This window comes from Eutrigla gurnardus (assembly GCF_963514095.1).
Source record: "Eutrigla gurnardus genome assembly, chromosome: 1".
NCBI classification, from domain to species: domain Eukaryota; kingdom Metazoa; phylum Chordata; class Actinopteri; order Perciformes; family Triglidae; genus Eutrigla; species Eutrigla gurnardus.
In genome coordinates this window covers 28230019-28244564 of record NC_139915.1, presented here as the reverse complement: position 1 = coordinate 28244564, position 14546 = coordinate 28230019, and the positions used below count along the sequence as shown (strand labels likewise).

The window sequence follows — 14546 nt, the reverse complement described above, 5'->3', positions numbered from 1 at the left end:
AATTGGCCGCTTCCACTCTCGCACTTATGAGGGTAAAGATTGGCTTGTTAGGTAGGAAAGTACACTAATAAGCTACAGGCAAAATGAAAATCTACACAGTGGGATAGAGAAAGAAAGGAGGCGTTTCACTTTTGTCCTTTTCCGCTCAGTTCTCTACTGTTAACAGACGTTTGTGACTCACTCCATCTTCCCCCCCTGCTCATTGGCCGGGCAGAAAGCTACAGGCTTCCCGGGAATGCTCGCCCTTATTTCAAGGACAGTTTCTATAGCGAGTTCACACAGAGCAGCCATTGGCTCCCCTTTGTAAAAACATTTCAATGAGGCCACTGACAGGTGGTCTTCAAAAGAGCAAGCAGGCATAGCTGGCAAGTGAGCTACAGAGCCAAGTGCTCCTTTCATACAATATTCTCCTTCTCAACTCCCTGACAGGTTTGGAGAAATACAGTTTATAAAAAAATAAATAAAAAAAGGGACTCTCAAATGTTTATACAGGAATATCCGTTTTACACTGACCTCTGTTCTATTCAGATGCCAAACCGCTGCTGCTCAAGCCAAAGCTCGCAACGTTACAATGATGTAATGTGCGTTGCATAAATAAGCCACGAGGCAAACATTCATCACAAACAGCCTGTAGTATTTTTCTATTAAGGAGCTTGAGAAGCTGTGGGACCTGCTGGGGGAAATAGCCTGCTGTGTACTGGAGGGTCGGGTGTGGGAGGCAGGGAGGGAGGGGGGGGTTGGGTGGAACTGCAGTGTTAGGCCAAAGGGGCCCCCTCTGTGTTCCCTCTGCCCCGGAGCAGGAGCCAAGGAGTTCTGGGCTGCGTTTCAGGAGCAATAAACTTCCCCAGCATTTTAGAGATGACATTTGGAGGTATCAGCATGCTAAGCCTGGGAGGGGTTGGCCCATCGCTCTGCCGATGAGACCCTGGGAGCTGCCACCGCCTCGTCTGCGCTGAGGGGATTTGTGTCAATGCCGGGGCCTTAAAATACCAGGGCTCTGCCCCCCTTCCTCCCCGTCTACGCTTCGCTCGCCCCCAGACTGACTGAACGACACGGACTCACTTTCCCCTCTCCTCGTATTATCCATTTATTCTCCTGCGCCGGGACTGTTCATTCAGCGATTCACATTCAGTCCAGCCATTATATCCAGCCTCGGCTGAACGGGGCCCGCCACATCTGCGCTCAAATTACACGGGATGTGAAATTTATTCGGCCTCATCAGACAAGATTCTTGTCAGCTCTGGCCAAAAGGTGCGGCGACTGTGATCGCATTTTGTTAGGTGTCGCCTGCTTCCTCCTCATCTGTTTCTCTCTTTGGCAAGTCGGCGAGCCGGGTTGAGGCGCAGACAATTACTGGGAGCCTGTTGTTCATTTACTCCCACAAGGCCGAAAGGCAGAGGTGATGAAGCAGCTGTTGGTTGGCATGCTAAATGAAACGAGCACACACACACAGTGCATGCCTAAACAGCTCTGTATGAGACTTGTCATGCAGAGAAGTGGGGGGACTGCTCAACTTCACTGCTAATCAGGATGCCTCTGCTATGTCTTTGGGGCCTCTGTTTGTTGCTCTTCCCTGGTACTCCGCCTGGATTTGCTTGATTTTCCCTCATTTGGTTCTCATTTGCTCAGTTGCACCACGACGAGAGCAGTCTGCTTTCATCGGTCTCTCAGGGACCGATGGCAGAATGGAAGTGCAGTATGTAAGTAAGCAGCAGTCTGGGCCTCTTTCATTTTAAAAACCAGCCATTGGGGTTGTTTGGGGGGAGCTCGTACCATTAAAATGATGTAGAATGAATGTGCATCTTTGTGTCGTTTAATGTAGTGTGCAAAATACAACGGAGGCGAGTGAGAAAGGCCTCCTTAGAAACGCTGTCTGATATTATAAGAGCAGCGACTCCACCGACAGCTGTTTATGAAATCTAAAAACTAACAATTATGTATCTGGTAAGGATACAGGAACGGCACGCAAAAGAAAACTGTTGCTGATTTTTGTCAGCGATGAATAAGTCTTCAAACAAAAGGCCACACGGGAACATATTGTGCAGCTCAACACAGTAATATATCTACTAGACAACCGAGGGCCACTTCATAGCTGCAGGGCTTGCATATCCCTGACTGAGTCGACCTAATGCAGGTTTTGTCTCAGATAAAAAAAAGAAAAAAGACTTCAAAGGGAGGGAAGTGGGTTAGCTTCTGGAAACCCGACTCGTCTCAACAGCTCTGATGGCCATAACAACCTGTGCGCTACACCTGCATAGCGCCCCCACCCCCAACATCCATATCCCCTCTCCACCATACCACTTTAAAAACACTCAAACGCTGCCACCAGCCTCCACCCCACTGAGCCTGATGGAGTAGAATCCGAAGAAAACAGAGCCCCATCAGACCAAACCACTACCTCTTTCAGCCAAAACAGCAGCTTTGAGAGTGTGAGTGCAGGCAAAGGACAGACTTAGATGGGGGAAAGGGGAGGGGGGCAGGGCGAGGGGGGGGGGGTCAATCACTCTGTGGGAGGCAGAGAATGAGGGAGCACAAACATAGTACTGGTTTTTGGCTCTGAGCCATGTTTGTGTCACTAACAGAAGTAGCCTTGTCTATCTCCCCCTCCCCCCCTGCCGCAACCCCCTGCCTTGCACTCGCTCTCCCCCAGTTCGCTTGGAAACAGAGTCAAGGGGTGACCGGCTGGATGCTTGGTAACAGAAAAAAGGCTTGCAATAGAGAGGAGAACAGGGGTGAATGTGACACAGCCCCGGGCTGGAGCAAAAATCAAAAAAAAGAAAGGGGGGGGGGGGGGAGCACGAGAGAGAGAGAGAGACAGAGACAGAGAGAGAGAGAGAGAGAGAGAAGGGGGAAAGCCACTCAATAGCAGGGACTGTGCTTTGGGAATGTTGATGAGGCAGGGACCTTTTTTCTGTTCAGTTCCTTCAAGCGAACCAACAAGCAGCACTGTGGGTGTGTGGGCGATTTGTACTCTGCATGCCCGCAGAGCCACTGAGCTCGCGAGCTGCTTTGAAGATTAGGTGTTTGCATTATTTCACATGCACTACAGAAGAAGAGCGCGATAGTGCCAGTGATACATCTTAAAATTAAATAAGCTGAATGTGGGTTTCGATCAAAGGGGAGGGGAGGGAGGGGGGAGTCTGAGATTTCACTCGGACTGCACTGCAGGAGAGGAGCCAACTACATTCCCAAATGGCAGCCTTGCAAAAATAAGTGCTTTGTGTTATGAGGCATGTTGTTGCTGAGAGCAGATATCTCTGTGCAACAAACTCCCGTCCGCGTCCTCCCGAGCAAAAAAAAACAAAACAAATCAAGGCCACCTAAGAACTGCCTGCCAACTACTATTCTTGTTGGCAATACTATGCAGCATGTGGGCTGTTAAAGCTCGCATTAATACCACCACCAGCTCCTGAGGCAGTAGGGGATATCCAATTACATTTTAGCAGGCCAAATATGTACGATAATGACAGCAGGATGATTATTATTTTTTAAAACGACTGAGGCCTCATGAAAAGCCTGGGAAAAAAACAATACCTCTTTGATGTCTTCATGCAAGCACACTGGCTATGTAAATAAAAGCATCAACAAAATCCCATATATTTGTAGCTTATATTCTTTTTAATATCCGAGACTCACTAGACAGCATGTTAAAGTGCTCCACTTACCGTCTTCGGTTTCCTGCCACACGATGCCTTCGAGGTTGACACTTGTACCAGGCTCGCAGGGCCCCAAGCACTCGGGTTCGGTGGCCAGGGCCACGTCGGTTGTGTTCACGGCCACCGAGCGTGTGCGCACCATTATCTGCTCACACGGCGAGGAAATCTCACTGTTGCCCACTGTGGCCAGGAGGTGGAGGGGGGGAGGAGCTGGCGTGGAGACAGGAGATTCCATCTGTGAGGAAAGAAGTGGGGGGTTTGAGAGAGAGGGAGAGAGGAAAACACATGAGACACTTCAGAACCACTGTACAAACACACAGAGCAGATAGGAAGACGAATGGATGCCACAATGAGGCCCAACAAGTTCACGAAATAGTGATCCTCGTTGAAGCGATCCTCATCTGCCACTGGAAAGCAAAATTAAATCAGTTCAAGAGCGCCGACAACAATTCATTTTAAAACATGATCATGGACAACACGATCACAATTCATGATTTTGAGTTTAAAATCATGTTAAGAAAGATTACATTTACTCTCTTTAAATGGCAGTTCAGCTTTTACTCACAAAACCTCGATTCAATTTAATTCTGTGGCACTCAAACTAAAATGTGACCCAGTAACTTTAAACTTGCCCTTGGGGAGGTTAACCATTTTTTTTTTTTTTTAAGATGGATTGAGCACAAATAACGTCTTTCAAGAACTAGTTTAAGGGACAGAATCAACTCAACGTTGCTGCTGCTGAATCTTTCTCAACCGGTTCAGCAAAGAAACTGGAGCTGAACAGGAAGTTTCCCTTATTGTGATTTTTTTTAAACATACTATGCTATTCTGTTTATGTTCCATTATTTGTCCATGTTATTCCATTAATTTGTCCAACAAGCTTTTCTCAAAAAGGAGGAAATTAGAGCCATCAAGGCTAACAACAGGCTAACTGATTGTTAGTTAAATGTAATACAGAGTAGCCTACTTGCTAGGTCCTGACGCTACGCAAATCTCCATGTTGATTTTAATTTTGGTTTAAACTTCCTAAACGTAAAACCAGTTGAATTGTGCTCCAGAGCTTGATTTTAAATCTGGATTTACACATGTCAAACCTAGTTTTGCTAAACTCGGATTAGTACTAATCAGAGATTAAATGAATCCCTGTTGGTGCAACGCAGCCTTCGTGTTGTAATACGTCGTTGTCTTAAGAGGTGATCAGCAGTCGGGGAAGGCAGGGAGGGACATGTGACCTGCTTCGAGTGCCTTTGTGGAGGGACAGAATTAGTTATGCAGGATTGGTCAAACATTCCCTCCCCCGGCTTTCCTCCCTCGCACACCGCCGAGCGAGATCCGTGACACCGAATTATCTCGCGGGCTGATCACTCATTAATTCCCTCAACTAAAGAGCTAGTTGTGGCGAGGGAGCGGGTTGCCGAGGGTCAGTAATTGATTCCACCTGTTCTGACACACTGTGACAGCAGTGAAGCGACGATGGTGCCTACGTGGAAAAAAACGGCAAATGAAAAGGACGGGGGAAGGGAGGGAGACGACGAGAGTGAAGGGAAGCACACACACACAGGAGAGACTGGAGGTAGAGGAAGAGTGTAGGCGGAAAGGAGACGCAGAGAGGACGACTAATGGTGATTTAAGGGCCACGGTGACACCAGGCTTAGTGCTCTTCATTCAAGGCAGTCGACATTAAAGCGCGGCGAATCATTAGCACAGAACTGCAGGGGGAACGCCGCGCTGCAGCCAACACCACACATTTATTAATTGGGTATAAACCACTCAGTGCTCGGGAATACGCTGGCTGCGCTGGATCCAATTAGACTTAGAAGACAAAATAATAATTGACACATTGGATTATAAGCCTGTCCTCCCTTTAAATAATTGTTTTAATCTACTTACTGTCCCAAACTGAGTATAATGGGGAGAACTAAAACCACTTATCACGGCATATATCGGAAGTCACTGCTTAGTTCTGATCCAAGTGGGAACCAAAGTGTCAACTTTGTGGTCCCCAGAGGATGTATCTCAGCATTTACTAGATGGTCTAGGACAACATCTTCATGGTCTCCAGAGGATGTATCCCAATGACTGTGGAGATCCAGCAGGTGAAATGTGAAATTAATAAGGAATATCTCAGCATTTACCAGATGGTCTAGGACAAAATGTTCATGGTTCCCAGATGATGAATCCTGGATTCAAATAGTCCAGTTATTGATCAAATACCTACAGAGCTAATGGCATTTAGCCACACCTTGCAGCTAGCATACAAAACACCCCAGGAAGCTCCTTTACGACTACAGTTAGACTAGACTTAGAAGTATATACACTTCTTTTTGTCAGGCTTTCATTCAGTGTTTGGGGTTTCATAATGATTGCAATCTTGCAAGACTGAGTCACACGTTGGAAGTCTAGCAAAGGCTTGCTGCAAAGACAAGCACTGTGCCAGGAAGATGGATAAGAAAAATGAGCATTTAAATCTTACTTCTTCATATTGTTGTGTCTCCATATAAGATGTACCTTTGGGAAATATGATTCTGAATCCATCTGCATCGCGGCGAACAACACTATTTGATGCAACATGAATTAATATGATTATTTGAGACGGGTAAAGTGATTGCTCATGATTTATAACCGACTAATTATTTGAAAGCAATGCCGCCATGAATTATGCCATGTGAGACGTGGCAGATCAATCACCGAATGAGGAATCTGAATCCGCGATGAACCGAGTGCTTTGAAAACCTAACATTAGTCCCTGATGAAATTTAATATTAGCTGAGGACTCGTCCTCGCGGAAGCTTCATATTTCATGGTTTGCAGAAATGAGCGCGGATAGCCCCATTTTCTCTCTCCGGTGCTCGCGGGAAGAGCAAACGAATGTGTGCAGAGAGCGACAGAGAGTGAGGCCCTAACGACATCGTAATCACAGTGTGTCAGTTTCTGATGCATGATGTGGCCAAGCTGCAGGCCGGCTGACTGAATGAGACAGGACAGGTAATCACCCGAGCTGTCACCACACACTATTCCTGGGCCTTATGGAGACACAGAGCGCCGCAGACATGACCACACAATGAACCCTCCTCCAGAGTGACAGCTACCGGTGAAAGGTGCACGCAGGTTCACGCGGGGCCTCCTTCTAAATTGACTCAACTTAGGAGATTTAATAATGACCTGGAAATAACCCTTGCTTGAAATTGTTAGGTTGGAAAGTAAGCTCCTGTTATTAGATTCGCATTGTCAATTTCCTTCTGTGGTTTGGCGAGCTGGTAGCGAGCCGTGCGTACCAACAATCTCCGAGGTCCAGGTGCATTAAAAGGCACTCATGTCGAGGGTTGTTGATGTACTGTTGAGAGAGAGTGTACATCCGTTCGCCTACTCGTCTTTGGCTGAAAACGATTAAGCTGAGGACCTCGACATTTCTACCACAAATAAGAAAACACAAGGTCTTGTTGGCCATTACTGTTATCCTTTATGGACAAATGTACACTTTATATTAACGAGTGACCGTAGCCAAGACTAAGAATGCAACTAGCTATTATTTCCATTTTCTTGATTCATCACAAAATGTAAAAAAGATGTGTGAAAAATGGCCGATATCTTGTGTTTTCCAACAAAGAGTCCAATACTCTGAGACAGACCTTTCCTGTTGCAATGTTTCATTAGCTAGCTGGAAGTGATCTTGGAACCAAAGTGGTTGCCCTGGCGACAGAATGACAATGAAAAGGTCTACATTCCGTTTACAAATGACAAAACAAGAGAAATCCAGGAAACACTCATGTCGGCGGTGCTGAATGGAATTTTGGGCATTTTTGTTGAAAAGATAACTGAAGTGATCGATCACTTATCAAAACGGTTGCAGATTCATTTTCTGTCCAACGACTTCTCTATTTATCCACTCGCTGCTGCAGCTCAAGCCTCAACACTATAAAAAGAGCCACTGTCTGTCATTCTTGTAACACAATACGTTTGTGTTAACCAGGTGGTGACCTCAATTTAACACGATAGGAGGCTAATAACACTTGGATGAATTAAGGAAAAAGAACAGGCGAGGTGTCAAGGTAATGTAAAGTTCAAGGACTCACCGGGTTTCTAAGCCTTTTAACTCTCCCCATTTATTTGTTTTGAAAAATACTGAACGCTGGTGATTCCCAGAAGAATCCCATCCTATATTCCAGAGGTTAATCGTTTCCATGAATTGATGAATTTCTCAGCCCTGTCCTACTTTTTCAGTTAGAGTACAACCTTTCCTGGGTGAGCTTTGACTTTATTTTTTTTCCCCACTTAAATCAAGTTACCAAGGAAGTAAAACAAAAAAAAGACAGGAGAGTCAAGTCTAATGCCACTACACAATAAAAGAACCATGGAATTATATGTAATGGTGCAAGTGAATTTGAATAGGGCCACAGCGGAAATGGGACCAGTTTACAATGTGCATGAACAGTGGTGCTCTATTTCCACATTCTGTCAATGGATGAGTGAACAAAAGGACTTTCTCTCTCTCTGGGCTGCAGAATGTAAACCCACACAGTGAAATGCCTGACGTCTTGTCCGGGGTTTTAAAAAAACAAAAAAAACAACCCACATGTGACCGAACTACACAACTTGTCGAATTACACAAGGCTCTGCTCAATGCTCGGCCGATGCCAAATTCCATGATTTCTTCCCTTCCCTTTACAAACTACATTTTGAAATCCCCCCCCCCCCCTTTCCCCAAAAACCACACAATTCCTGAGTGTCACGCAAACCGTTGCTTAACTGAAACCCCATGCCGACTGCTGGAGGAAGCCACACTGGCAGGAATAATGTTTAACTGACAGACAAAAATCCTGTGAATCTGTGAGCATACCTCACAGAGCTGACAGAGGGGGAACGCTGAGACGCTCGCTGCACTTTTCTTTTTTTTTTACTGGACACATTAACTTCAGCTTTAACTTGTTTATTAGAGTTGGGATTAAGAAACTGAGCACTGAGCTTGGGCGAGGATTACAAAAGGATTACACTGCAGTGTCATACGAAGACACCTGTCCTGCCTAGACCCGCGTGGGCGATGTGGAACAAGAATATAGGGACCAAATGCAATGTAGGGCTGCACAATATAAACATTTTTCCCCCTTTAAATCATACTTGCATCATAAACACACTGCAAAAGACTTACATTGCACTCTGGGATTGTTTTGGCTGAAGAAGAGAAAAGAGATTATCAGTAGAATTATTTTTTTTATTAGTGCCTTTTTGTATTCAGTTCAATATTCAAATTGTAATAAAATAATATTTTAAATTATTTATTTAAATTAGTTTAATCACACAATTATTAGATTATAGCAGGAGATTGTTTAGTTTTTGCAATACAATTAATGTTGCATATTTCCTCATATTTTGCAGCCCTAATGCGGTCTTAAAAATCGCCAATACAAGTGCCTTAACTTGACTCTGACAACCAATGAAATGCTTCAACAGTTTTTACTCTACTTCCTATTAAACTCGCCAAAATGGAGACGTGGAAAAATGACCATTCGTGTCACAAACAATCCCGCGGATGATTCGTTTTGTACTTTCATTTGGTCTGGTGGATTTTGCTCAAGGTTGTTAATCATGCAAATACTCGGCAGTGAAAAACAGAGAAACCCAAAAGGCAGCCAAACGCCTGATTGTTGTTATCCTGAATCATTAGGCAGTAATAAACTCATAGTAAATCTATAATAAAATATATAAAAATATTCTGACCTTGGGATTTGTAATGCAGACATTATTGTTTCCAGCATTCGTTCTTAACACCAGACCTTTCATACACAGACCTCATGTTTGACAAAGCATAATAAATGCCTGTTCATGGACACGGTTTCTGCTTTTATACAAGACTTCTGTTACAAGTCACAGAGAATTATGTCTACAACAGTAGTTCAATACACATTACTGCTAAACCATAAAATCACATTCCTTTCTGCTGCTTTTTCTGCATTAGTAGCTACAAAAATAAGCACCATAAGCAGTTTCTCCTTCTCACATGCTGAGCTTGTGTGCCTGCTCGTGCTGTCTCTCCCCGACCGAAACGCAGTTTAAATGGCTACAGCATTAAAAGGGATACCCGTGCCTGATAGAAGTCTGTGTACGCTTTCATACCAAAGTCAAGACCTGCGTTTAACCCGAGTTGCAAGTTAGGGTCCTGAGGTCAGGTCAGATAACACACACACCGGGTCATTTAGATTAACCGCAAATGTGGATTCATCATTTTTTAGTCTCTGGCTTCATCTGAGAGTCATGCTTTATGTGTAAAGGAGTTAAAGTTGTTGACAAACACATTAATAACAATGTATATCTGCTTATAAATGCTCAAAAGAGGACTCAAAGTAAAGGGCTGCCAATTCATCTGGCTGATTAATTATTACGCTATTGTGAATAAAGAAGAAAAAAGTCTGGAAAAAGGCCAGAGAACCTGAATTCAACTCTAATCAATAATAATAACAACCTGACATATTTAGAGTTTCCCCAACCACCGAGGAGACTATAATTGATCTAAATTGGCCCCTGTTGATTGTTGAACCGTTGAACAGTACCGACTTTCCAGCCTGTGGAATTCAACATCATTTCCAACATCAAAAGGGAGAAAAACATCTGTCTTGAAAAGAGAAAGTGTAATTCTTCCTGACACAAGGGGCCATTACCAAGTAGAAACGAGGCCTTACTGAAGTGCTATTAGTTGGCCGAGTTCAGTGTTCCCGCCTCCAATTACGTAATTCTTTTTGACACCGGGGGGCCAAACCCTGTGAACATCTTTGGTGAGTTACCGAGGTCAAAGGCCGGTGGAGATTACACTTCTTGCTGGCTCAGATCGGTGCCTCTTTCAACACCACATGACACCCAGTTAAGAGGAGGCACCCGAACTCCTTCATACGACTGTCATAGAAACACATTCTGTACTATATTATGACATGAATTTGAACCCTTTTAGATCACATTCCCAGTCATTTAGTGCACCTATTTAAGAATATAGTAAAACATATTGATATTTTTTTGTATTTTTATATCAAAATCTAATATGAAGTGTGCTAACATAAGCGAGTTCCAACCAATTTCTTACAAAAAGCTGCAACTTTTAGCGACGAGAAAGTAAAGTGGAGCCACAGTCCTCGGTAGATACGTATCACGCTACATTCTAAGCCCGTCCACTTTTAACGGTCCAATCAAACGTGAAGGCTTTGATTTAAATCCCGTGTGTAATTGTACACTGCTGAACTATTCAGTTTCACTGGGGTAACGCTCCCAGTACAGAAGCTAAAGATACAAGCAGCGCTCAAAAACGACAACGTAGAGTCTGATCAGCACACAATCGGCTTTTCAAATGAGCCGTATTACTGAAGTCACGCGGTTATTAGCATTAAGCTACGATTGAAAACAAATGTATGAGCCTCATTTACTTTGACTACTAAAATCGGCCAGTAGACAGAAAAAGAAAAAAAGAAAGAGAGACATAAAGTAGGGCGGATTAAAGTTGTGAAATCCTACCCGAATCTTTTCAAACACTGCACACTGGCCTATTTCCTACACTAAAACCACACTCGTTTCTCTTTGAAGCTCAGAGTAATCACAGAAACTGAAAGGGAAAACAGAAAAACCTGACATCTATTGTAGACCACCAGCTGGTAAAAAGGCACTCAGTTTCTAGGCAACTCCTCTCAGTCGAAGCTGCTAATTGTGCTTTCAGGAAAAAGCACAACCACACATAAATAATACAGAGAGGAAACTAAGCCGTGATGAAGTCGGTCATCCGTGACCTACAATCTACTCTCGGAGCCATAATGAGCGAGCCGGGATCTCGCTGTAAACAGTTGCTGTCTGACAACGACGCCATTTGCCACGACATCACAGGCGTGTGAATCACGCATTACTCACGTAACAGAGCTACAATGAAGGTTGAATAAATGCAAAACATATTTGCATTATGACTTAAAAGCCTGAGGAAAAAAAACCTCACAAAGTGTAATTTTCCAAATGCCTCCAGGAAATTCTGACACATTTTGGCACTTAACGTTACAGCTCATTTTTTTTATGACATAACGCAAAACCATTCGGAAAGGAAGCAGCGAAAGTCGAGACATAAACATGAAAAACGCCTGTAAGAGCAACAGAGTAAACTTTCATCTCGCCAGCCTTAAGCAACAGCAGTGAATCACCGGCTTAACGGCTGGAAAGACAAGCAGCGCTTCCACTGTTTGCTGTAAATTTCAGGAGTAATCAAATTTAATATCTCTTTAGTGCGACACATTCATCAGAACTACCGTTTAACCAACGGCCCTGGATTATACAGAAGGCACCAAAAAAAAGTACACAAAGCTTCGTCAAAGAGAAACCTCTTCGGCGCAGCGTGAGAGGCTTTAACCTGTGGAGACGCTCCGTGATGGAAGGACAACATGCATTAGTCAGGAGACTGTTCCTGCAGATACCGGCAACATGATGGGAAGTAAAAGTGATATAAAAAGACAGAAGGCACAAGGGGGAGAGGACCGAGCCAAAATAAGTGGAGCTTACCAATTTGCTCACTTGTAAAGCCATGGCCTAATTTGCCTGGTAAAGAAAAGTCACAGAGAGGAAAAACTCCCCTTCCTTTTACTACCACGGCTATGAAACTGCAAAAAAAGGGAACTGAACCAATATTTGGTGGAATTAGGGTTTTTTTTGTTTACAACTTTCTCATAGTGGCTGAAGTGTTGTTGGCAAGGTTGCTGCGTCCCCAGATTTCAGTAATTAAAATAAACCCAGTTGTTAAAAAAAAAGCTTTAAATGCATTTTCACGGTTATAAAAATTACTTGGTATTAAAAAGCAACTTAACACCCTGTTTTAGCTTGAAAATTCCCCTTTCATGTATCCAAACAGCAACAGACGTTGAGGCTGTATGGATTCACAGCGTTCGCTAATGCTGATATATACACATAACATCCTCATCACTGACCCGTCCCTACATCCTGCCACAGACCGTCCAATCGTAGCTTAGCATCAGGCAGCTCAGACGTTCTGCTCAGCTGACACTAGGTTCACATTTTCTTCTTTTTTCAGGCTGGTTTTTGGAGCTAGTCGAGGCTAAGCGTTGTGTAATAGTGATCGTCTTCACCCGTAGAGTTTGGGAGACAACGTTAAATGTTCTATATTAAAACCTAAGGTGCAAACATTAGCAGATGTTAGTACAGCATTGTTTTATACCAAAGTACAGAGACAAATAAATAATAATAGTGATAGATAATAAAGACCTGGAAAAGTAATTATTATTCATCCTAAGTTGGACATGAATTTCATTCAATAGCTGTCGAAACATTTTACCCAAAAGTACAGATATCAATGCCATGGCGGCACTGAATAAAAGGACGGGGGAATCTCTGGGGACCATGAATAATAGGACAACATTTAATGGCAATCCATCCAAGAGCTGCTGAGATATTTCTCCTTTCCAAATTACTTTTTAAAATAAACTATGACTGTTATATTGTTATTGTCATAAATTAAGTAACAAAAGTGTTAAACCCTTTTCTAATTTAATGACGCAGGTGCCCAGATAACGTCAAGTATGTAAACATCTCAGTGCTAGACTAAACCTTCCCTCTCTTCATTATGAATGGCCATTCTCAAAACGGATTAGAATTGGAAAGATGACCTACATTTCTTACCGATATCATTTTCACCTGCTTATCTCAGAGAATCTGTCATGCTAGCATGGTTGCCAGGTTGGTTACAGTCAGCAGACGCTTTGCTACTGTTTTCTCCCATGTTGGCTGCTGCCTTCAGCCTACGCCTTGTATTGTCTGTTAGATGACAGGGTGGGGGTTGGGCTCAAAATGAACTGGGGCTCATGAGGACTAAAAGATCTCTGAACATCCCTTTATGTTTACTGCTGATAAAACATGCTGAAAGTCCCACAGAGGAAGTGTCTGCATGTACTGTATCTGTACTTTATTAACAGGAACAAGAGTATTCTTGCTGGCCGGTTGGTGCACAACATGGCCTGTGGTTTGGCAGTTAGTGGTTGGTGGCGGGAGGTTCAGCAACACAATGTACACATGCACATGATCACGCAACTCCACTTAATCGTGGCGCAACACTGGATACTGGCAAGGCTGCAGTTGATGATTATTTCCTTGATCTGCCGATTAACATAATTATCATCTGTAAAATATCAGAAAATAATATAAAGCCTGTTGTAATTTCCCACAGCGAGGAGGCATCTTCATTTGTCTTTTATGCATCACAAAGAAAAGCATCAAAAACGTACATTTAATTAAATGAAAGATTTTTCTTGGGGTCATTTTATCTTAAAAAAAATATATATATATATAACAGTTGCCGATTGATTTTCTGTTGATCCACGAATGGATTAACCTGTGGTTAGTGGGTAGAGAACTTAATCCGATCTGGATGCTGATTCTGTGGGGCTCCATTGGTGATTCTCTCCCCTTTCTCCCATTTCTCATTCTCTCACTCCGACCATAGGTCAGTTGACAACAACAGTATCTATTACAACAATAAACCACATTCTTGTCAAGGTCACCCACTTGCGTCCGACTGGGAGGGAGAGGGAGAGAGAGAGGGGGAGAGAGAGAGGGGGAGAGAGGCTGTGCCCGGAGGCAAGAAATCCAGATAAACAAAGCTGAGCCTATGAGGATTTCTCTGTGGCCGGCCCCGTCCATAACCCTTATCTCTCAGAGAGGAGACCTGACAACAAGCTCAGAGGCCGCCGTCAACGGCTCAGCCACCTAGATTCCCACCCAAATACCAGCGACTCATTCTTTGACGCTTTACAAGTCCGAGGCTTTGAGGCCAGACTGGAAGGAAATCGAGCTCCCTGTGAGGTATAACATCACGCGTGCAGTTCATCATAATGTTGACAGCCACGACCGAAACTCCACTTTTAA

The 14546-nt window shown here is 43.7% G+C and overlaps 1 protein-coding gene across 4 annotated transcripts in view; it reads right to left on the bottom strand.

The window, feature by feature from the left end:
- The window catches only part of znf609b (zinc finger protein 609b), a 71244-nt gene that overhangs the window by 18080 nt on the left and 38618 nt on the right, over positions 1-14546 (bottom strand). For all 4 annotated transcript variants that reach the window (XM_084008216.1, XM_084008215.1, XM_084008218.1 and 1 more), the window contains exon 3: positions 3666-3891. In XM_084008216.1, the coding sequence (XP_083864342.1) occupies positions 3666-3891 (226 nt within the window). The remainder of the gene's footprint in view (positions 1-3665; positions 3892-14546) is intronic.